The 24,738-nt window shown below is 46.1% G+C and overlaps 1 protein-coding gene and 1 pseudogene across 4 annotated transcripts in view; one reads left to right on the forward strand and one right to left on the reverse strand.

The window, feature by feature from the left end:
- TNKS2 (tankyrase 2) overlaps positions 1 to 24,738 on the reverse strand; it is a 204,688-nt gene that overhangs the window by 135,930 nt on the left and 44,020 nt on the right. For all 4 annotated transcript variants that reach the window (XM_063961657.1, XM_063961655.1, XM_063961658.1 and 1 more), the window contains exons 2-4: positions 18,502 to 18,726; positions 15,412 to 15,507; positions 14,681 to 14,717 (exon numbers count right to left, since the gene is read on the reverse strand). In XM_063961657.1, the coding sequence (XP_063817727.1) occupies positions 14,681 to 14,717; positions 15,412 to 15,507; positions 18,502 to 18,726 (358 nt within the window). The remainder of the gene's footprint in view (positions 1 to 14,680; positions 14,718 to 15,411; positions 15,508 to 18,501; positions 18,727 to 24,738) is intronic.
- LOC134894985 (5S ribosomal RNA) lies at positions 23,399 to 23,516 on the forward strand (annotated as a pseudogene).

A 24,738-nucleotide genomic window follows, 5' to 3' on the forward strand; every position in this document is an offset into this window, starting at 1 on the left:
CACACTCCAACATCGATATCAATTTATTTTTTAATTATTATTATTATTATTCGATACCCACACAAATTATACCTTTTTTTTTTTTCCAAAAGACTTTGGGGTATATGCAATTGCGGTCGAATTCCCGAAATTGTCGAATTTCGGGTCATTTTCGACCAAAAAAAAAATTTGCCTATGCAATTCAGTGCTTTCCGACCAAAAAACGGACTTTCAAAATTCGACTTTTTGAAATTCGAATTTTTGCAAATTCGACTTTTCTGCAATGATATAAGTGCTGCAATTCGACCAAAGCATATTCAATTCAAGTTTGGAAATTCGACAGCAGTGCTTTTAGACAGCAAATTCGTCATTTTCAATCCGCCACACTTTGGAGGGTGAAAACAAATAAAAAAAATTTAAACATGGTTTTTTTTGTGTTTTTTTTTTTGGGAATAGCAGATCTATTTATATTAGAAGGGATTAGGTACTTTTTTTTTTTTTTTTTGGAGGCACAAATATTATTTATAATTTTTTTAAAATATTATTTTTTTTTTATTTTTTTTTATTGCTGGAACAGTACAATCCGAAAAAAAAAATTGCGTGGGGTCCCCCCTCCAAAGCATAACCAGCCTCGGGCTCTTCGAGCTGGTCCTGGTTCTAAAAATGCGGGGGGGAAATTGACAGGGGATCCCCCGTATTTTTAAAACCAGCACCGAGCTCTGCGCCTGGTGCTGGTGCCAAAAATACGGGGGACAAAAAGAGTAGGGGTCCCCCGTATTTTTAACACCAGCATCGGGCTCCACTAGCTGGACAGATAATGCCACAGCCGGGGGTCACTTTTATGCCGTGCCCTGCGGCCGTGGCATTAAATATCCAACTAGTCACCCCTGGCCGGGGTACCCTGGGGGAGTGGGGACCCCTTCAATCAAGGGGTCCCGTCCCCCCCAGCCACCCAAGGGCCAGGGGTGAAGCCCGAGGCTGTCCCCCCCCATCCAATGGGCTGCGGATGGGAGGGCTGATAGCCTTTTGTGATAATTAAAAGATATTGTTTTTTCCAGTAGTACTACAAGTCCCAGCAAGCCTCCCCCGCAAGCTGGTACTTGGAGAACCACAAGTACCAGCATGCGGGAGAAAAACGGGCCCGCTGGTACCTGTAGTACTACTGGAAAAAAAATACCCAAATAAAAACAGGACACACACACCGTGAAAGTAAAACTTTATTTCTTACGTCGACACACACATACTTACCTATGTTCACACGCCGACATCGGTCCTCTTCTCCATGTAGAATCCAGGGGTACCTGAAAAAAAAGATCAATATACTCACCTCAGCCATGGTCCAGAGATACATCCACGTACTTGTAGAAAATAACAAACCGCAAATACCCGACCAAACGGACTGAAAGGGGTCCCATGCTGACACATGGGACCCCTATCCCCGAATGCAGAGAGACCTGTCAGTGACAGCTGTCACAGAAAGGTCTCTATAGCCAATCAGGAAGTGCAACTTCGTTGCGCTCATCTGATTGGCTCTGTGCGTCTGAGCAGACAGCGCATCGCACAGCCCAGTCCATTATATTCAATGGTGGGAACTTAGCGGCTAGCGGTGAGGTCACCCGCCGGTCTGACCCCCCCGCTAGCCGCTAAGTTCCCACCATTGAAAGTAATGGAGCGGCTTTGCGATGCGCTGTCACATCACAGACAGCGCACAGCCAATCAGATGAGCGCCACGGAAGTAGCGCTTCCTGATTGGCTGAAGGGACTTCAGTGACAGGAGTCACGTGATGTCCCGGCATTCGGGAGAAAGGGGTCTGATGTGAAAGCATTGGACCCCTTTCTAGTCCGGTATGGATCGGTGTTCGTTTTTTTGTTTTGCCAAGTACGTGGATTATCTCTGGACCTGGATGTACCTCTGGACGCTGGAAGGTGAGTATAATTTTTTCACAGGTACCTCGGATCGTCGGAGACCGTGGCAGTCGGCGTGTCAACATAGGTAAGTATGTGTGTGTCGGCGTATGAAATAAAGTTTTACTTTCACGGTGTGTGTGTCCTGTTTTTATTTGGGTATTTTTTTTCCAGTAGTACTACAGGTACCAGCGGGCCCGTTTTTCTCCCGCATGCTGGTACTTGTGGTTCTCCAAGTACCAGCTTGCGGGGGAGGCTTGCTGGGACTTGTAGTACTAATGGAAAAAACAATATCTTTTTATTATCACAAAAGGCTATCAGCCCCCCCATCCGCAGCCCATTGGATGGGGGGGGGGGGGGGGACAGCCTCGGGCTTCACCCCTGGCCCTTGGGTGGCTGGGGGGGGGGACCCCTTGATTGTAGGGGTCCCCACTCCCCCAGGGTACCCCGGCCAGGGGTGACTAGTTGGGTAGTTAATGCCACGGCCGCAGGGCGCGGCATAAAAGTGACCCCCGGCTGTGGCATTATCTGTCCAGCTAGTGGAGCCCGATGCTGGTGTTAAAAATACGGGGGACCCCTACTCTTTTTGTCCCCCGTATTTTTGGCACCAGCACCAGGCGCAGAGCCCGGTGCTGGTTTTAAAAATACGGGGGATCCCTGCCCAATTTTTCCCCTGCATTTTTAGAACCAGGACCAGCTCGAAGAGCCCGAGGCTGGTTATGCTTTGGAGGGGGGACCCCACGCCATTTTTTTTTCCGGGTTTTTCCCGTTTTTTAAAATCGCGGCAAAATCCGCCAAATCGGCCGATTTTCGCCCGCGATTCTGGAGAATCCGTTTTTCATTGAATATGGTGAATTCCGGAAGCCACCTTCCGGAATTCACCTGGCGAATTTAGTCGAATTAAAAAACGGCGAAAAATTGCCGCGATTCGCCGTGAATTGCATATACCCCTTTGTCTTTTTAGAAAATACCATTAATCTTTTTACTTATTCTAAAACGCCAAAACAATTTTACCCAAAAGGCAAAAATACATGTTTTTTATTGAAATTTCAAGAAAGGGAACCAAAAGTATACGTGATTTTTTTTTTGCATCAATTAAACGTCACAAATAAATACTTTGTGGTTCTGGTTTCAATAACAATCCATTTTACCAAAAATGTTAAACAGCAGTAATCTATGTGTAGGTTTTCACAAAAAAAGCAAAAACATAAAAACAAAACAAAAACTACACTTGAAATGAAAATTCATCCCCCCCCCCAGATTGATTGGGATTGTTAACTTAGGTTTTTTTAAAATGTTTTTATGTTTAATTTCACAGATAAATTGGAGCTGCTAGTGTATGGGAAACAATATGCAGACTGTTTCTAGTAAACTGATGAGCCTTTCAAGATTGGCAGATCTGTTTAACTGAAAATGACCTGCAAATCATTGAAAAATATCTGTAATGTATGGGCAAAGTCAGATGGAATGTAAAAACAATCCATCTGGGGAAACAAATCTCAGGATCAGTGAAACAATACATTGCGATTGCAGATGTATGGCCCCCTTTACACTGTCTCGATCTAAACGCTTCCCATGTGGCTTCCTACCATTTTATAAACTAAACAATCCAACGCATTAAATAACCAACCCCTTAAATACTAGATGGAGAAGAAAATTACTTATTCCTCCATCTTTGGTAAATTGTATTTTGTTTACGGTCTTAGTTTTTGTCAGTTGATCACCAGACAATGGGGTATATGCAATAGCGGGCGAATCGCGGCATTAGATCCGCCTCTGTATGATTCGCCCGCTATCGCCAGCTGCAGCCCTGTCGCCGGGACCCTGGTTTCACTATATTCAATGTGAAACTGATTCGCCCCTCCCGCAGGCGGATTCCGGCCAATCGGCGAGCAGTGGGCGTACTGAATTCGCCTTCCTGCCCAATAGCTAGGAACGGTAAAATCAGAAAAAAAAATGGCGTGGGGTCCCCCCTCCAAAGCATAACCAGCCTCGGGCTCATTGAGCTGGTCCTGGTTCTAAAAATACAGGGAAAAAATTGACAGGGGATCCCCCGTATTTTTAAAACCAGCACCGGGCTCTGCGCCTGATGCTGGTGCCAAAAATACGGGGGACAAAACGAGTAGGGGTCCCCCGTATTTTTAACACCAGCATCGGGCTCCACTAGCTGGACAGATAATGCCACAGCCGGGGGTCACTTTTATGCCGTGCCCTGCGGCCGTGGCATCAAATATCCAACTAGTCACCCCTGGCCGGGGTACCCTGGGGGAGTGGGGACCCCTTCAATCAAGGGGTCCCCCCCCCCCAGCCACCCAAGGGCCAGGGGTGAAGCCCGAGGCTGTCCCCCCCCCATCCAATGGGCTGCGGATGGGAGGGCTGATAGCCTTTGTGTAAAAAAAAGATATTGTTTTTTCCATTAGTACTACAAGTCCCAGCAAGCCTCCCCCGCAAGCTGGTACTTGGAGAACCACAAGTACCAGCATGCGGGAGAAAAACGGGCCCGCTGGTACCTGTAGTACTACTGGGAAAAAAATACCCAAATAAAAACAGGACACACACACCTTGATAGTACAACTTTATTTCATACGCCGACACACACATACTTACCTGTGTTGACACGCCGACTGCAACGATCTCCGACGATCCGAGGGTACCTGTCAAAAAAATTATACTCACCTTCCAGCGTCCAGAGGTCCAGAGGTAAATCCACGTACTTTGTTAAAAAAACAAACCGAACACGAGCCATACCGGACTGAAAGGGGTCCCATGTTGACACATGAGACCCCTCTCCCGAATGCCGGGACATCACGTGACTCCTGTCACTGATGTCCCTTCAGCCAATCAGGAAGCGCTACTTCCGTGGCGCTCAGCTGATTGGCTGGACGCCGTCTGTACTCTGACAGCGCCTCGCAAAGCCTCTCCATTACTTTCAATGGTGGGAACTTAGCGGCTAGCGGTGGGGTCACCCGCCGGTCAGCCGCTGACCGGCGGGTGACCTCACCGCTAGCCGCTAAGTTCCCACCATTGAATATAATGGAGGGAGCTGTGCGACGCGCTGTCACAGCGATCAGCCAATCAGCTGAGCGCAACGAAGTTGCGCTTCCTGATTGGCTTAGAGACCTGTCAGTGATAGCTGTCACTGACAGATCTTAATCGTGGAAAGGTGTCCCATGTGTCAGCATGGGACACCTTTCAGTCCGTTTTTGGTGCGGGTAAATGCGGTTTGTTTTTTTGCCAAGTACGTGGATTTATCTCTGGAGCCTGTTGAGGTGAGTATATTGAACTTTTATTTTCAGGTACCCCGGGATTCTACATGGAGAAGAGGACCGATGTCGGCGTGTGAACATAGGTAAGTATGTGTGTGTCGGTAGTGTGTAATAAAGTTTTACTGTCGACGGTGTGTGTGTCCTGTTTTTATTTGGGTATTTTTTTTCCAGTAGTACTACAGGTACCAGCGGGCCCGTTTTTCTCCCGCATGCTGGTACTTGTGGTTCTCCAAGTACCAGCTTGCGGGGGAGGCTTGCTGGGACTTGTAGTACTAATGGAAAAAACAATATCTTTTTTTTACAACAAAGGCTATCAGCCCCCCCATCCGCAGCCCATTGGATGGGGGGGGACAGCCTCGGGCTTCACCCCTGGCCCTTGGGTGGCTGGGGGGGGGGGACCCCTTGATTGAAGGGGTCCCCACTTCCCCAGGGTACCCCGGCCAGGGGTGACTAGTTGGATATTTGATGCCACGGCCGCAGGGCACGGCATAAAAGTGACCCCCGGCTGTGGCATTATCTGTCCAGCTAGTGGAGCCCGATGCTGGTGTTAAAAATACGGGGGACCCCTACTCGTTTTATCCCCCGTATTTTTGGCACCAGCATCAGGCGCAGAGCCCGGTGCTGGTTTTAAAAATACGGGGGATCCCCTGTCAATTTTTTCCCTGTATTTTTAGAACCAGGACCAGCTCAATGAGCCCGAGGCTGGTTATGCTTTGGAGGGGGGACCCCACGCCATTTTTTTTCCTGATTTTACCGTTCCAGCAATTAAAAAAAAAAAATAAATAAATAAATATTTTAAAAAATATATAAATAATATTTGTGCCTCCCCAAAAAAAAAAAAAAAAACCTAATCCCTTCTAATATAAATAGATCTACTATTCCAAAAAAAAAAAACACCAAAAAAACCATGTTTAAAATTTTTTTATTTGTTTTCACCCTCCAAAGTGTGGCGGATGGAAAATCGCGAATTTGCTGTCTAAAAGCACTGCAGGCGAATTTCCAAACTTGAATTGAATATGCTGGAGGCGAATTGCAGCATCTGTACCATTGCAGAAAAGGCGAATTCGGAAAAACGCGAATTGAGAAAAGGCGAATTTTGACGGGCCGTTTTTTTGCGAAAAATGACTGCACTGCATAGGCGAATTGATTTTTGGAGGCGAAAACGGCCCGGAATTCGCCTTTTTTGCCGATTCGCCCGCTATTGCATATACCCCAATAACTACTAAGCAGGCACATCGTTTGAAAGAGGAGACTCCCATCTGTGTGCAGGCCAGCATAGGAGAGATTCCCCATCTAGGTAAATCTACTTCTTTTCCCATAGTGCTGGGCGATATTGGGGCAGATGTATTAACCTGGAGAAGGCATAAGAAAGTGATAAACCAGTGATATGTGCAAGGTGATAAAGGCACCAGCCAATCAGATCCTAACTGTTAATTTACATATTGGAGCTGATTGGCTGGTGCCTTTATCACCTTGCACATATCACTGGTTTATCACTTCCTTATGCCTTCTCCAGATTAATACATCTGCCCCATTGTCTGGTGGTCACAGGTGATCCCCAGGCAGTAACTGCTAAGGGGGTCACATAATCTGAAAGAGAGCCCCCCCCCCCCTTTTATATGCAAGCGAGCCCACATTTACAGGTGTTATTATGGGAATGGTGAGGCACGTAGTGCCCTCCAGCCCATACACAAAACGATCTGTTTTCCGAAGTGAAAGGTAATGTCAGTTAATCACCAGAAATAGGACCACGTAATTTGTATGAGGGGACTCTGCTTTCAAATATGATAAGCCACCTAGGGTAAGTTTCTTTCAGGTTTATAAACTGTTTTGGAGTGAGTTTTGCTCAGTCCTCCTTACAGATTTTCTCCACGTTGTTCAGATAGATTGTGTACTGCAATTTTCAAATTATGCCACAGTTTCTCGCCTGGACTAAGATATGGACAACATGATGCTACCATCCCCACATTTCATTATTGAGTTGGTGTTTGCTGAGGAATTGGCAGTGTTAGGGTTAGTATATTTAATTTGGTGTAAAAATGCTCCATTTAGGTCTACTCTGACCAAATTTTAATTGGGTCACCCTGATGTTTTCTGTCAAACTCCAAACATTCTTTGATGTGTTATTTCTTCAGTAATGGCTTCTCTCCAGCCACCCTCCAATACAGGCCAATTGTGTACAAAGCTCTTGAAATGGTTGACTGTTGCACCTGCTCTTCGGACTCAACCACTGAACTATGTAGCTCCTTCACAGTGATATTTGGCATATCTTTGTCTTCCGTCACAACTTTCCATCTTGCTCTGACACAGTGTTTTTTAGGGTGACCTGGTCTAGGCAGTGCCTCAGTAGAATGATGCAACTCTATCTCCTTACAATTGATGCATCAGCACTCACTGAGTTGTTCAACCACCAACATTATTGTCTAAAGGGCCCCCATACACTAGAACGATATGTCTAGAGGCTGAAGTCGGGGGCGATTTCCCTTGAACTACCACGGGAGCTTCCCGGGAGTGTTTTTTTTTCTTCAATAAAGTATTTTTATTGACAAAGCATAGTAACATACAGTCATATAATAACAGGACCGACGTATAGAAGTAACCAGGAGAATGGAGAGACAGTGCAATAGTATATACATAGGGATAGAACAAAATGCATCTGAAAATAGTCCTGAGAAAATTGAGAACTGCACATAATGTCATGTCAAACTAAAGAAAAAACTGCAATGCGGTTTAAACACACACCAAGTGGCATCACTTTTGTAGACTCTATTCATCGTACATATAAATATTCCTTAAATTTTGCTCCGGTGCCTTCCTCAGGGAATAGCTGCCCTTCTATATGCTCCGAAATCAGGGAGTCGTGCCCCCGTCTTCAGTTGTAGTGTGTTTTCCTGAAGACGGGGGCACGACCCCCGAAACGTTGAATAAAGCACTGGTCGTTTTTTTCACCATTTGACTCAGTCTCTGAGTGCCGCCTGATTTTGGAGCATGTATGTATGTGTGTGTATATATATATATATATATATATATATATATATATATATATATATATATATATATATAATTATTTTTTATGAGTGATGTGCACAAAGGAGTATAAACAATCAGAACCAGAGAACTAGTCTCAATCACAAGCCCCATAATGACATACAAATCTATATTCGATTTTCGTGATCAGAGATATCTAAAGTGTATACCGTAGATATAATGCCAGCACCAACTGGACAGTGTAACAAATATAAGAGTTAGGATTTAGACAAGTTAGACCCTGGATATGTAAGAGTCGTCCATCCACCTGGCCCAAATATTTTGAAACTTGACAATAGCTCCACGAAACATAGGTATAGAATCGTTAACCAGGGCTATCCACGCCCTGAAAACAGGGCCTGTCTGCGCAAGCTACAAGCGGGCTATACAAACCTTGGCCAGGGCGTACATAGGGTTGAATAATTATGCTAATTTTTTTTTTTTAAAGTAATCTGTAGAAATGAAATGAATGATTTTATAAATTTACTTTACGCATTTTCTTGTTCACAATAAAAAATAAGAATTTACTTACCGATAATTCTATTTCTCGTAGTCCGTAGTGGATGCTGGGGACTCCGTCAGGACCATGGGGATTAGCGGCTCCGCAGGAGACAGGGCACAAAAGTAAAAGCTTTAGGATCAGGTGGTGTGCACTGGCTCCTCCCCCTATGACCCTCCTCCAAGCCTCAGTTAGGATACTGTGCCCGGACGAGCGTACACAATAAGGAAGGATTTTGAATCCCGGGTAAGACTCATACCAGCCACACCAATCACACTGTACAACCTGTGATCTGAACCCAGTTAACAGCATGATAACAGAGGAGCCTCTGAAAAGATGGCTCACAACAATAATAACCCGATTTTTGTAACAATAACTATGTACAAGTATTGCAGACAATCCGCACTTGGGATGGGCGCCCAGCATCCACTACGGACTACGAGAAATAGAATTATCGGTAAGTAAATTCTTATTTTCTCTGACGTCCTAAGTGGATGCTGGGGACTCCGTCAGGACCATGGGGATTATACCAAAGCTCCCAAACGGGCGGGAGAGTGCGGATGACTCTGCAGCACCGAATGAGAGAACTCCAGGTCCTCCTCAGTCAGGGTGTGCCCCTGACCAAGTATCAGCTCGGCAAAGTTGTAAAGCCGAGACCCCTCGGGCAGCCGCCCAAGATGAGCCCACCTTCCTTGTGGAATGGGCATTTACATATTTTGGCTGTGGCAGGCCTGCCACAGAATGTGCAAGCTGAATTGTACTACACATCCAACTAGCAATCGTCTGCTTAGAAGCAAGAGCACCCAGTTTGTTGGGTGCATACAGGATAACAGCAAGTCAGTTTTCCTGACTCCAGCCGTCCTGGAAACTATATTTTCAGGGCCCTGACAACATCTAGCAACTTGGAGTCCTCCAAGTCCCTAGTGGCCGCAGGTACCACAATAAGCTGGTTCGGGTGAAACACCGACACCACCTTAGGGAGAAACTGGGGATGAGTCCGCAGCTCTGCCCTGTCCGAATGGACAATCAGATATGGGCTTTTTTTGAGACAAACGCCGCCAATTCTGACACTCGCCTGGCCGAGGCCAGGGCCAACAGCATGGTCCCTTACCCTGTGAGATATTTCAAATCCACAGATTTGAGCGGTTTAAACCAATGTGATTTTAGGAATCCCAGAACTACATTGAGATCCCACAGTGCCACTGGAGGCACAAAAGGGGGTTGTATATGCAGTACTCCCTTGACAAACTTCTGGACTTCAGGAACTGAAGCCAATTCTTTCTGGAAGAAAATCGACAGGGCCGAAATTTGAACCTTAATGGACCCCAATTTGAGGCCCATAGACACTCCTGTTTGCAGGAAATGCAGGAAACGACCGAGTTGAAATTTCTTCATGGGGCCTTCCTGGCCTCACACCACGCAACATATTTTCGCCACATGTGGTGATAATGTTGTGCGGTCACCTCCTTCCTGGCTTTGACCAGGGTAGGAATGACATCTTCCGGAATGCCTTTTTCCCTTAGGATCCGGCGTTCAACCGCCATGCCGTCAAACGCAGCCGCGGTAAGTCTTGGAACAGACATGGTACTTGCTGAAGCAAGTCCCTTCTTAGCGGCAGAGGCCATGAGTCCTCTGTGAGCATCTCTTGAAGTTCCGGGTACCAAGTCCTTCTTGGCCAATCTGGAGCCACGAGTATAGTTCTTACTCCTCTACGTCTTATAATTCTCAATACCTTGGGTATGAGAAGCAGAGGAGGGAAGACATACACCGACTGGTACACCCACGGTGTTACCAGAACGTCCACAGCTATTGCCTGAGGGTCTTTTGACCTGGCGCAATACTTGTCCAGTTTTTTGTTCAGGCGGGACGCCATCATGTCCACCTTTGGTCTTTTCCAACGGTTCACAATCATGTGGAAGACTTCCCGATGAAGTCCCCACTCTCCCGGGTGGAGGTTGTGCCTGCTGAGGAAGTCTGCTTCCCAGTTGTCCACTCCCGGAATGAACACTGCTGACAGTGCTATCACATGATTTTCCGCCCAGCGAAAAATCCTTGCAGTTTCTGCCATTGCCCTCCTGCTTCTTGTGCCGCCCTGTCTGTTTACGTGGGCGACTGCCGCGATGTTGTCCCACTGGATCAATACCGGCTGACCTTGAAGCAGAGGTCTTGCTAAGCTTAGAGCATTGTAAATTGCCCTTAGCTCCAGTATATTTATGTGGAGAAAAATCTCCAGACTTGATCACACTCCCTGGAAATTTTTTCCCTGTGTGACTGCTCCCCAGCCTCTCAGGCTGGCCTCCGTGGTCACCAGCATCCAATCCTGAATGCCGAATCTGCGGCCCTCTAGAAGATGAGCACTCTGTAACCACCACAGGAGAGACACCCTTGTCCTTGGAGATAGGGTTATCCGCTGATGCATCTGAAAATGCGATCCGGACTATTTGTCCAGCAGATCCCACTGAAAAGTTCTTGCGTGGAATCTGCCGAATGGAATCGCTTCGTAATAAGCCACCATTTTTCCCAGGACTCTTGTGCAATGATGCACTGACACTTTTCCTGGTTTTAGGAGGTTCCTGACTAGCTCGGATAACTCCCTGGCTTTCTCCTCCGGGAGAAACACCTTTTTCTGGACTGTGTCCAGAACCATCTCTAGGAACAGCAGACGTGTCGTCGGAAACGGCTGCGATTTTGGATATTTAGAATCCACCCGTGCTGTCGTAGAACTACTTGAGATAGTGCTACTCCGACTTCCAACTGTTCTCTGGACCTTGCCCTTATCAGGAGATCGTCCAAGTAAGGGATAATTAAGACGCCTTTTCTTTGAAGAAGAATCATCATTTCGGCCATTACTTTGGTAAAGACCCGGGGTGCCGTGGACAATCCAAACGGCAGCGTCTGAAACTGATAGTGACAGTTCCGTACCACGAACCTGAGGTACCCTTGGTGAGAAGGGCAATTTGGGACATGGAGGTAAGCATCCTTGATGTCCAAGGACACCATATAGTCCCCTTCTTCCTGGTTCGCTATCACTGCTCTGAGTGACTCCATCTTGATTTGAACCTTTGTATGTAAGTGTTCAAAGATTTCCCATTTAGAATAGGTCTCACCGAGCCGTCTGGCTTCAGTACCACAATATAGTGTGGAATAATACCCCTTTCCTTGTTGTAGGAGGGGTACTTTGATTATCACCTGCTGGGAATACAGCTTGTGAATTGTTTCCAATACTGCCTCCCTGTCGGAGGAAGACGTTGGTAAAGCAGACATCAGGAGCCTGTGAGGGGGAGACGTCTCGAATTTCCAGTCTGTACCCCTGGGATACTACTTGTAGGATCCAGGGGTCCACTTGCGAGTGAGCCCACTACACGCTGAAACTCTTGAGACGACCCCCCACCGCACTTGAGTCCGCTTGTACGGCCCCAGCGTCATGCTGAGGACTTGGCAGAAGCTGTGGAGGGCTTCTGTTCCTGGGAATGGGCTGCCTGCTGCAGTCTTCTTCCCTTTCCTCTATCCCTGGGCAGATATGACTGGCCTTTTGCCCGCTTGCCCTTATGGGGACGAAAGGACTGAGGCTGAAAAGACGGTGTCTTTTTCTGCTGAGATGTGATTTGGGGTAAAAAAGGTGGATTTTCCAGCTGTTGCCGAGGCCACCAGGTCCGATGGACCAACCCCAAATAACTCCTCCCCTTTATACGGCAATACTTCCATGTGCCGTTTGGAATCTGCATCACCTGACCACTGTCGTGTCCATAAACATCTTCTGGCAGATATGGACATCGCACTTACTCTTGATGCCAGAGTGCAAATATCCCTCTGTGCATCTCGCATATATAGAAATGCATCCTTTAAATGCTCTATAGTCAATAAAATACTGTCCCTGTCAAGGGTATCAATATTTTCAGTCAGGGAATCCGACCAAGCCACCCCAGCGCTGCACATCCAGGCTGAGGCGATCGCTGGTCGCAGTATAACACCCGTATGTGTGTATATACCTTTTTAGGATATTTTCCAGCCTCTCAGCTGGCTCCTTGAGGGCGGCCCTATCTGGAGACGGTACCGCCACTTGTTTTGATAAGCGTGTGAGCGCCTTATCCACCCTAAAGGGTGTTTCCCAACGCGCCCTAACTTCTGGCGGGAAAGGGTATACCGCCAATAATTTTCTATCGGGGGAAACCCACGCATCATCACACACTTCATTTAATTTATCTGATTCAGGAAAAACTACAGGTAGTTTTTTCACACCCCACATAATACCCTTCTTGTGGTACTTGTAGTATCAGAAATATGTAACACCTCCTTCATTGCCCTTAACATGTAACGTGTGGCCCTAAAGGAAAATACGTTTGTTTCTTCACCGTCGACACTGGAGTCAGTGTCCGTGTCTGTGTCGACCGACTGAGGTAAATGAGCGTTTTACAGCCCCTGACGGTGTTTGAGACGCCTGGACAGGTACTAATTTGTTTGCCGGCCCTCTCATGTCGTCAACCGACCTTGCAGCGTGTTGACATTATCACGTAATTCCTTAAATAAGCCATCCATTCCGGTGTCGACTCCCTAGAGAGTGACATCACCATTTCAGGCAATTGCTCCGCCTCCTCACCAACATCGTCCTCATACATGTCGACACACACGTACCGACACACAGCACACACACAGGGAATGCTCTGATAGAGGACAGGACCCCACTAGCCCTTTGGGGAGACAGAGGGAGAGTTTTCCAGCACACACCAAAAACGCTATAATTATACAGGGACAACCTTTATATAAGTGTTTTTCCCTTATAGCATTTTAATATATATATATATACATATCGCCAAATAAGTGCCCCCCCTCTCTGTTTTAACCCTGTTTCTGTAGTGCAGTGCAGGGGAGAGCCTGGGAGCCTTCCCACCAGCATTTCTGTGAGGGAAAATGGCACTGTGTGCTGAGGAGAATAGGCCCCGCCCCCTTTTCGGCGGGCTTCTTCTCCCGTTTTTCTGAGACCTGGCAGGGGTTAAATACATCCATATAGCCCCCAGGGGCTATATGTGATGTATTTTTAGCCAGAATAAGGTACTATCATTGCTGCCCAGGGCGCCCCATCCAGCGCCCTGCACCCTCAGTGACCGCTGCTATGAAGTGTGCTGACAACAATGGCGCACAGCTGCAGTGCTGTGCGCTACCTTATGAAGACTGAAGAGTCTTCTGCCGCCGTTTCTGGACCTTCACTTTTCGGCATCTGCAAGGGGGGTCGGCGGCGCGGCTCCGGGACGAACCCCAGGGTGAGACCTGTGTTCCGACTCCCTCTGGAGCTAATGGTGTCCAGTAGCCTAAGAAGCCAATCCATCCTGCACGCAGGTGAGTTCACTTCTCTCCCCTAAGTCCCTCGTAGCAGTGAGCCTGTTGCCAGCAGGACTCACTGAAAATAAAAAAACCTAACAAACTTTTACTCTAAGCAGCTCTTTAGGAGAGCCACCTAGATTGCACCCTTCTCGGCCGGGCACAAAAATCTAACTGAGGCTTGGAGGAGGGTCATAGGGGGAGGAGCCAGTGCACACCACCTGATCCTAAAGCTTTTACTTTTGTGCCCTGTCTCCTGCGGAGCCGCTAATCCCCATGGTCCTGACGGAGTCCCCAGCATCCACTTAGGACGTCAGAGAAACACTGTTTGGAACAATCTGTCTAAGGAGGAAAATTGAACTGTTTTTACCCGCAGCTGCCATAAGATGGCACCCATTGGAGCAATTCAATTGTTGATCCGGTCAGGCGTAAATAGCGGTGGGCACAAACATTTCAGCTCGCAGCCTCCTGTGGTGGCAAGCTGAAATGTTTAAAAAATTAACTATTTGAGCACCCAAAAGAATAATTTTAGTGTAGCGCCCATTAGTTTAGACTTTAGCCACTTTACACAGCTAAACCCTGTCTGTTTGGTCGTATCATGCACGTGAAAAGAATTTTAGAATATCGCACCGCGATCTACCATTACTTCAGAGGTGAGATTGGGTGAGACAAAACAAACAATGCATACCTTGCACTTTCCAACAGTTCATCCTTCTTGTATTCCCCTGCAAAGTTAAAACACATATAATATTAAAAAAACTAAAACAAAATAAATAAAATACTACAATTTCATATTTCAACTCCTTTTACATAGACATCCTTAAGGTGCATGCACACTGGGCGTTTTTGCCCAACGATGGTCTGCATAGCGATGATAGCTGACATCGCTGGGCTGAAAATCGCTTAGTGCATACACACTGAGTGATTTTTCCCCCTGCCGAGCGATGTCAGTGGGGGTGAACGGCTTTCCATAGCAGGACGCTATGGAAAGCTGTCCACCCTGCCGTTCATCTGCTGGTAACACCAGCAGATGAACGGCAACCGCCGGCGATGAAGCAGGGGCATACACACTGGGCGGTTTTAAGCTGAAAGCAGCTCAAAACACTAAAAGTGAGCTGCTTTCAGCTCAAAATCGCCCAGTGTGTATGGGCCTTTACACAGATATACGGCAAAACTTTCAACATATTTGATGAAAATGATATTACAAAACCAGTTACTTTCACCTGAGCCATACAGAAGGAAACCAATAACAAATGCAGTCCTACCTGCCAAGTTTAAATGATAGGTAGAACTAAATGACAGTGCGTATTTTTACTGTGACCTGCAAGACCGATCACCACCAGCCGCAGGGAAAAGGTCAGCCCCATAGTCTGTTTAAGAAGCAGCTCATACCAAGAAGCAGTGCAAAGCAATCCTTACCTGTCAGCACGGCTTTTGCAGATGGGTCAGATAAGTCCAAAGCTGTGCGGCTGTCTGTGTTACGGATTGTTGGATCTGCTCCGTGCTGAAGCAGTACTGAAAACCAAACAGCCACTATTAGTATAGTGATATAATGTACATCTAATAAAGAAAATAATTAGTGGTGCATTCAATCAACAGACACCATTATCATACAATTACAGTGCCAGATTCAGTCTTCCAATTATACTAATTCATAACAGAAAAGATATACATTTATTAACATGTCCACATCAGCTGATCGGGGGCCAATAGGATACACTAGAATCTGGTATGTGCACAATGTAGTGTTCATGATCTGCTCCTAAGCAGAGTCTAGTTCAGCTGTATCAAGCAGTGAAAACAGTGAAGAAGTGCACCAGCGGATAAGAAGCCAATAGCAACCAATCAGCTTCAAGGTAGCATTTATTAGGTACATTCTATAAAATGATAGGTAGAAGCTTGGTTGCAATGGACATCTCCATTGGTGCACTTCACTCTTTTTCATTGCTTGACACATCTGCCCAAGGTATCTTAATTCTTTTGACTATACAGGTTGAGTATCCCATATCCAAATATCCGAAATACGGAATATTCCGAAATACAGACTTTGAGTGAGTGAGATTGTGAAACTTTTGTTTTTTGATGGATCAATGGATCAATTAAAAAACTTTGTTTAATACACACAGTTATTAAAAATATTGTATTAAATTACCTTCAGACTGTGTATATAAGGTGTATATGAAACATAAATGAATCGTGTGAATGTACACACACTTTGTTTAATGCACAAAGTTATAAAAAATATTGGCTAAAATTACCTTCAGGCTGTGTGTATAAGGTATATATTAGAGATGAGCGGATTCGGTTTTACTCGGTTTTACTCGGTTCTCAAAACCGAATCTTATTGGCTCACGGATGTCACGTGTTTTGGATAGCCAATAAGATTCGGTTTTGAGAACCGAGTAAAACCGAATCCGCTCATCACTAGTATATATGATACATAAATGCATTCTGTGCTTAGATTTAGGTCCCATTGCCATGATATCTCATTATGGTATGCAATTATTCCAAAATACGGAAAAATCCCATATCCAAAATACCTCTGGTCCCAAGCATTTTGGATAAGGGATACTCAACCTGTACCTATATACTCACTATTTTCAAGCAAAATAAAAAGAAAAACCAGCACTCACGTTTCAGATGGGAAAAAAAAAAAAAAAAAGGTTTTATTCTTCAAAACAGGTTCATTAGTGTCCATATGAGGGCTGCAGCTGTCACACGGACCTGTTCTGAAGAATAAAACAACCCTTTTTTACTCCCAACTTAAATGTGAAAGCTGGTTTTTCTTCTTTTACTGTAAAAAAAAAAGTGTGTGTATATATCTTCAATTCATGCAGAAAATAATTACACTGTTATATACTGACGGGTTATTAACCATAATCTGCAGCTGAAAGAAGAGAGGATGTTTGGTCACTTACCGTTGAATCCTTTTCTTTGAAGCAGGCTGGGAACACTGGACCATGGGATTGCAGGTTGGGGCTGGAGCTGGAACTTAAACTACAGATGTGTCCTCTTATATCTTTGCTCCATGCGCTATAAAATGTGAGTGCAATGTGACTTTTTTCGCGAAAATGGGTTTTAAGGTGTGTACACACGGTGAGATCCTTGCTATGCCCGATTTTTACTTGCGATTTCCCTTGAACTCCCCGGAGCCCAGATAGCACAGATTTTGACTTACTTTTCTTGAGATATGAACTATGTGTGCTTACGATTTTGGCTTATGTGAGATTTTGGCTTATGTGAGATGTCATTGACATGCGAGATGAACTAGATAGTACACCGATCTAGCAAGGATTGACTTGCCTGCACAGGCTATCTTTTCTTGCGATGCCGACCTGGCGGGACCACGTATCGGGATCGCAAGGTGACTTTCACCTTGCGATCTGCACTAACTTTTCTTGCGATTTTGACTATATAGTCAAAATCGAAAGAAAATATCTCACCGTGTGTACACACCCTAGGACGCAAAGTAATATAATAGGACGCACAAGCGGCTTCGGCTGACTAAAATGATATGTAGCATGCCTAAATTCTGTGTTTGACTGCGACTGTATTTGCATACAAAAGGTTGCATTTCGGATACAGACGAGAGAGCAACTACACAGAATATAGGCATGCTGCATATCATTTTTATCAGCAGAAGCTGTTTGTGCGTCACATTACATTACTTGGCGTCTAGCACACATCGTTGCGGGGGGAAAACACCCCCACCAAAAAAAAAAGAAAAAAGACGCTCAGCGCTACAGTCCTCAAGTGCTGTTTAGAATGACTGCAGCGCGGATGTAAGAGGACACACCTGTACTGTAACTTTAAAAGTAAGCTCCCCTCTCCTGCCACCCCATCATGCCAGTACTTCTATAGTAGTGTTCATTCTAGCACCCTGCACCTTTTAAAATCTGTGCAGTTCCTCTTTCCTGCCTGGGGTGTCGCTCTCTGCTGTGAGGCTTCTCAGCATAGTCTGATCTGTTACTCAGTGCTGTGATACAGACATGTGTGTGCTGAGAAGCACCAGAGCAGAGAGCGACACCCCAGGCAGGAAAGAAGAACTGCACAGGATTTGAAAGGTGCAGGGTGCTAGAATGAACACTATATAAGAGAATCTGGTAAGAAGTAGCAGTAACCCAGTGGAACCGTTAGAATAATCAAACAAATCTGTAGGGAAAACGTCAGTCAATAACCTAACCCTCGCACAAATGAGCATGAGGGAGGGAACTCAGTGCCCTATCTCCTGTGGCATGATGGGGTTGCAAAGAAGAGTAGCTTACTTTTAAAGTTACAATTAGTTTAAGCGCCAGTTCCAGCCAACCTGCAATTCCATGGTCCACTGTCCCATAAGCTTTGCTGAGAAAAAATATCCACATAATAAAAGGAGGTCACGTTGGTTGAATAAAGTAGCTGAGCAGCTATAAACAGAGTTCTAGTAAACCGATACCCTCTCTGTGTGCATGGTACATGCGGCATGTTACCAAGGTTGTGTATTGAAGAATATACAGTTAGAGACAGGCATACCTATGCAGACATCTATTTTGCCTTTGATAGCGGCTTCATGGAGAGGGGTATAATTCCAATTGTCACGGGAATTAGGATCAGCGCCGTGTCTCAGCAAAAGATTGACAACTTCAGCATGACCGAAAGAGCAGGCATTGTGCAAAGGAATAAGGCCACCATCGTCACGGGCGTGGACATTGGCACCACTCTGCAGTAAGTGTTCAACAACATCCTTCCGTCCAAAGCCTTGGAGACAAAAGAGAACCTTTGAAAAAGCTGATAAAAACACACACACATACTAGAGGTGTCACATGTCTAATTACAGCCCTCCCTGATTTCAGGGTATTTAATACTTTAACACTAAACATTTTATTAATCACTAACAATGAAATAAAAACCTATAGGAAGGCAGACTCCAAATTCCGCAAAGGCAATTTATACAAGTTTCAGATTTTCTGGTTAGGCTAAATGGGGCTGCTAAGGTAGCTGACTATTATTTACGGGAAACCACCATAAAAATGGTAGGATACAAATCAGTACACCACATTTACAATCCAGGCTAGACTATACCTTAATTAGGCAGTACTAGATGGACTAAAAGGATCTACCAGAGATTGGCAATGGTATAACTTCCAAATATATTAGAATAAAACCCATAACCACCTAGTTTGTCAGAAGACTAAACTTCAAAATGACCACTCCTTGAAGAGGCTTCGATCCTCCATAATTTAGACAGAGGGCCACCAGAAATGAATGTCTTTCACATTTACATTGCGAAAACGGATAGGCGGCCATAATCAGAAACGAACACTTCCAATGGGATCGATTCAATTCAACGCAAATTGAATGGCACTGGGAGAGAGCACTTGGAGCTATTCAATTCACCGCACGTCTGAGAATGCCGGATCTTGCGCCTTAAACATGGTGTTTATTCGCGAGAACCGTCATTCTCAGACTTACTGCAAAAACTGAAGTTGATTTTAAATGTGGTTTCAAATAAAACAATAGTTACAAAAATTTGGAAATTGCATCATAAGAGTCATTGTACAACATTGAGTCCTCCTATGATACTATAAAATAGATTATCTGCATGCCGTTGCGATCTCAAACAAGCAAAAAACCACCTATCCACGCAATACAATTAACAAAGATAACCGAAAACAAGTTGGCACACTTTTCAGTATTTCACTAAAGAGAGCTAAAAAATAAATATATATTAATTACTAGGTGATTCATCGCACCCTACGGGCGCTCTTCTCACCGTCGCAAGGGGCTACGCCCCCTTAGCCATTGCACGCCCTTGGGGCGTGCATTATTTTTATTATATGGAGTATTACCTCCAATCATAATTGTGTGGTTAAATATTGCATGGACAATGGGCGTGCAATGGTTAAGGGGTCGTAGCCCCTTTCAAACAGGTTGAACAGCGCACGCAGGGCCTGATGAATCACCTAGTAGGTGCTGTGGTTGGGGGAGTGGCGGGTGCGGGTGTGCCTCGGGTGGGGGAGGGGCTGGTGCGGTGGTGCCTCGGGTGGGGGAGGGGCTGGTGCGGTGGTGCCACGGGTGGGGGAGGGGCTGGTGCGGTGGTGCCACGGGTGGGGGAGGGGCAGTTACAGGGGTGCTGCAGGTGTGGGAGGGGGTCCGGAGCCACCGCAGGTGGTGGAGGTGGGAGTGCTGTGGATGGGGCCCGGAGGTACTGCGAGTGGGGGAGGGGCGGGTAATGCTTCTCCTCCTGGAAGCAGCCAAGCTGCTGTCCTCCCTTTGGCAGTGGCTCTCCCAGAGACTCGCACAGCAGGCAGTCCCTATTGTTAGCGCCGGTGTCCCAACGCGCCACATTACAGTGAAGATGCACTCTATAAACTACAGCTCCCAGCAGGCATTAGCGCCGGAATGCTTTGGCGCTAAGGGCTGCTGGGAGGTGTAGTATATTTAGTGCGTCTACTTCCCTGTAATGCGGTGCGTTGTGACACCGGCGCTAACAATAGTGACTGTCTGGCAGAACTGACTGACTCACCTTTTACATTGATTCAGCGAGAGTAACACTGCACAACACTGGTCACCTTTTACACTGATTCAGCGTCCAGACATTACCCTCCGCGATATCACCCACTCTATCCATTACATTAGCCATCTCGGGGCTTCCAGGCCAGCAGCCCAGGTGCTGTGTTGCGGAGTCAGGGTCTCTGGGGATTTGGGCGCTGCGGCAGGGAGGCATTTCTGTGACATCACGCGCAAAGGATTCTCCGGGGCAAGGAGTATGCGGCACAGGGAGGGCTATGAAAGCCTTCTGCTCATACTTGCCTACTCTCCCGGAAGGCTCCCGAAAATTGGGTGGCACTTACGGCCCCCCGGGGAAGTGGGCAAGTCTCCTGCATGGTGCTCACCCCCGCCGCACTCCACCGCTCGCCGCATGACATGGCCACAGCGGCATCCCATCGCAAAGAAGGGGGTAGGGCAATGACGCAATTCGTGTTATATCGCGTCATTGTAGCCCCGCCCCCCAGCTTTGCAATGCCGGTAATGTGGGCATTGTAAAGCGGGGGGTGGGGCTATGATGACGCAATTGCATCACCACGCCCTCTACCGCCTCTCCATACCCCCTCCTATATGATCAGGCTGCTCCCTCTCTTATTTTTCACACACACACACAGTAGTGGCGCACTCATATTTTAGAATTATTCTAAAAAGCATACATCATTACAATGGCAATTTCACTTAGAACATAATACAATGGCCCTCATTCCGAGTTGATCGGTCGCAAGGCGAATTTAGCAGAGTTACACACGCTAAGCCGCCGCCTACTGGGAGTGAATCTTAGCTTCTTAAAATTGCGACCGATGTATTCGCAATAATGCGATTACTAACTACTTAGCAGTTTCAGAGTAGCTCCAGACTTACTCTGCCTGTGCGATCATTTCAGTGCTTGTCGTTCCTGGTTGACGTCACAAACACACCCAGCGTTCGCCCAGGCACTCCCACCGTTTCCCCGGCCACTCCTGCGTTTTTTCCGGAAACGGTAGCGTTTTCAGCCACACGCCCCTGAAACGCCGTGTTTCCGCCCAGTAACACCCATTTCCTGTCAATCACATTACGATCGCCGGAGCAAAGAAAAAGCCGTGAGTAAAAATACTTTCTTCATAGTAAAGTTACTTGGCGCAGTCGCAGTGCGAACATTGCGCATGCGTACTAAGCGGATTTTCACTGCGATGCGATGAAAAATACCGAGCGAACAACTCGGAATGAGGGCCAATGAACTTTATAACACGTAATAATATACGTACTGAACTGTGGAAACTACATTTCTTAGTTTTGCACAATATTCATTAGTACTTTATTGGGAAGCCTTTTGCTGCAATTACATACCTCCCAACATTGGTGGCCAGTGGATCGGGAACTTTGGCATGCCAAAAGCGCACCCAAATCAGAAAAGGGATGGGGCCTAGGGATAAGGGGTGGAGCCTCATGTCACTCCCATTTCCGTACTGTGGGGGCGTGCCCAGCACTCTGAGATGCTGGGCTGCACCTGGCTCTCTCTGCACAGAGTATAGATGCTGTGCGCATAACATCTATTCACCCGCTGCTTACCCACTGTTCTGCATAGTTTGTGCTCCCAATTATTCGACAAGGAAGATTCCGCTCCAGCTATTGATACAAATACTATATAACCAAACAAAATTGACAATTAAAGGTAATTACCTAAATGGTGTCACTTTGGTGGTGCACTCGGAGTCAAACAGTATAACTATTTAAACAATGTGGAAAAGAAGCAAGACTCTTGGTGGGTGCACTCTTGAAAAATGATATACAGTGATCAGGATATTGGGAAAGATTTTAAAACATACATTGACGTAGGCTGTGTGGGTTGGTGCATTCTGACCACTCTAGCCTGAACACCGCCCACATGACCATGTGACTAACATGCGTCACAGCCCGGTTAGGGCTTTTAAACCCACCGGACACAGCGCGCATCTATCCGGATGTGATCAAGCCCCGGTGTGGGCGAAACCGGTCTTCCTCTCTACCACAGCTGCACCTGGTCCCGGACTCACTGCGCTTCAAACCCCGCCTAAAGATTTGACACCGCTGAGTCCATTGTGTACGGCGGCCCTCTGTATCAGTCATTGTACCTTCAGGCTCTAGAACATCTTCGATCCCTGATTACCGGGTTATTGTGGTTGCTATTTCTATAATTTTGCTGGGATCTCTATTTAACCCACGCTATATGGTGCATGCATGCACCCATATTACTTTAATATTTAGCTTCCATTATCATGTTCTAAGGTGACATATTATTTTCTTATATTGTATCATCGGATACCAAGAGGGTACCGTATATTTTGATCTAGCTTTTGTTGTTACTCTCAAACTTTTCCTCTGGTATCACTACGCATATAGGTGGACACTTTCATCAATTGTGCCTTCAGTTTTTACATTGTTGCATTAATGGTCATTACTTATCCTCGTGTGTATTGATACACCGTCTTGCACATTCTTTCTGGATAAACGAATTTCAACCAGAGGCACATGTTTTGCACATATGCAACAAATCAGATTACTGTACTTTTTATTGGCTATACTCATAAGCGTATGTATGTGTATACAGACTTACAACTACTATTGGTGTGCTTAATCTTATCCATTTTTTTAGCTGGCTATAAGCAACGCATGCTTGTGCACACATTTTGTTATCTTTTTGCGGTGTAACCTTACACAACTCACGCAGCACTTTTTTCCTGTTCATGGACACTGACCAGTGATCCGGAGGGACAGCAAGGGCTGAGATATGGCCAGCAGCCATATCACCTCCGCCTAACATTGGCAGCAGATCCACCTACATGTTTCTACCCACTTTCACCTATTGTACTCTCCTCTGAGTGATCACTCATCAGTGATCCAGGGAGCCGTTGCTCTTTCAACCAACTACTATCATACCACACTGAAAACGCCCAATGCCGTCCGATCTTGGAAGCTAAACAGTGTTGGGCTTGGTCAGTACCTGATGGGAGACTACCTGGGAATACCAAGTGTAGTAGAATCACTCGCCTACCCGTAAGACTCCATGCCTAACCCTGACAGCAGAATCGCTATGCTTGACTTCCTTCTGCACTAATTTCTATGGTTCGCCGCAATCTCAGCAATTCTATTTGGTTCTGTGTATTAGCCCATGTGACCTTTCCGGAAGTCTGTTCTATTGGCCATTTGGGCTCGAATTGTTTATCAGTTCACAGGTGCAGCGGCTTTGGTCCCTATGACCTCCAATAGTTCCCAATGAGACATCTATACAAGAAGTTTGTCACTTCATACCTAATCCTTTTATTCTGAATGTGGTTTGTCTTCAATTTTGGATACCTTTACCTTTTAATGATACCTAATAAATGTATGTTTTAAAATCTTTCCCAATATCCTGATCACTCTATAAACTTTTTCAAGAGTGCACCCACCAAGAGTCTTGCTTCTTTTCCACATTGTTTAAATAGTTTGTGCTCCCCTCAACTGCCCCGCCCTCCCCACTGTGGGACACTGATGTATTTGCTGCTATTTAAAGTGCCATTGATCACACAAATTCATCGCACACCTTTTGCTGTCATACATCTCCACATCATAACACTAACTGGATGGTTCACAGTAGGTGTTGTGCTCTCAGGTAGCAAATCTCCAATTCTTCTGTGGACAGTGGGAGTGATTCAGTCCTGATTGCTGCTGTGCGTTTACGCACAGCGGGCGATCAGCAACAGACTGCGCATGCACCGCTCCAAACAGGCATCGCTGGTCAGCGACAGGCTGGTGCGTAAAATCTAATCACACTGCCATTCGCATGCTGATTGACAGGAGGAGGCCGTTCGTGGGTGGTGACGAACCGTTTTCTGGGTGTGTGAGAAAAAACGCAGGTGTGCCCAAGCGTTTTCAGGGAGGGTGTGTGACGTCAGCTCCGGCTCCGATCAGCATGTTCTGATCGCACTGTAGGAATAAGTCCTGGACTGTGCACAGACTGCACACACTGGTAAAAGCCATTCAGTGGTGAGTGAGGTGCAAACAGATTTGCAGCTGTCTGCTGACTGAGGGATTTTTAGCAGCTCGGCGTACACAGGTGATCGCACACATGCACGGTGAACATACACTCCCCTAAGGCGGCGACTATCTGATCACAGGACAACAATTTTAGCAGCCTAGCAATCAGGTCTGAATTAGGTCCATATTCCATTCCTTCAGTACCAAATATGGATATTCTGGTTTCGTCACTCCAGATAACACTGTTCC

This window comes from Pseudophryne corroboree, chromosome 3 (assembly GCF_028390025.1).
Source record: "Pseudophryne corroboree isolate aPseCor3 chromosome 3, aPseCor3.hap2, whole genome shotgun sequence".
NCBI classification, from domain to species: Eukaryota; Metazoa; Chordata; class Amphibia; order Anura; family Myobatrachidae; genus Pseudophryne; species Pseudophryne corroboree.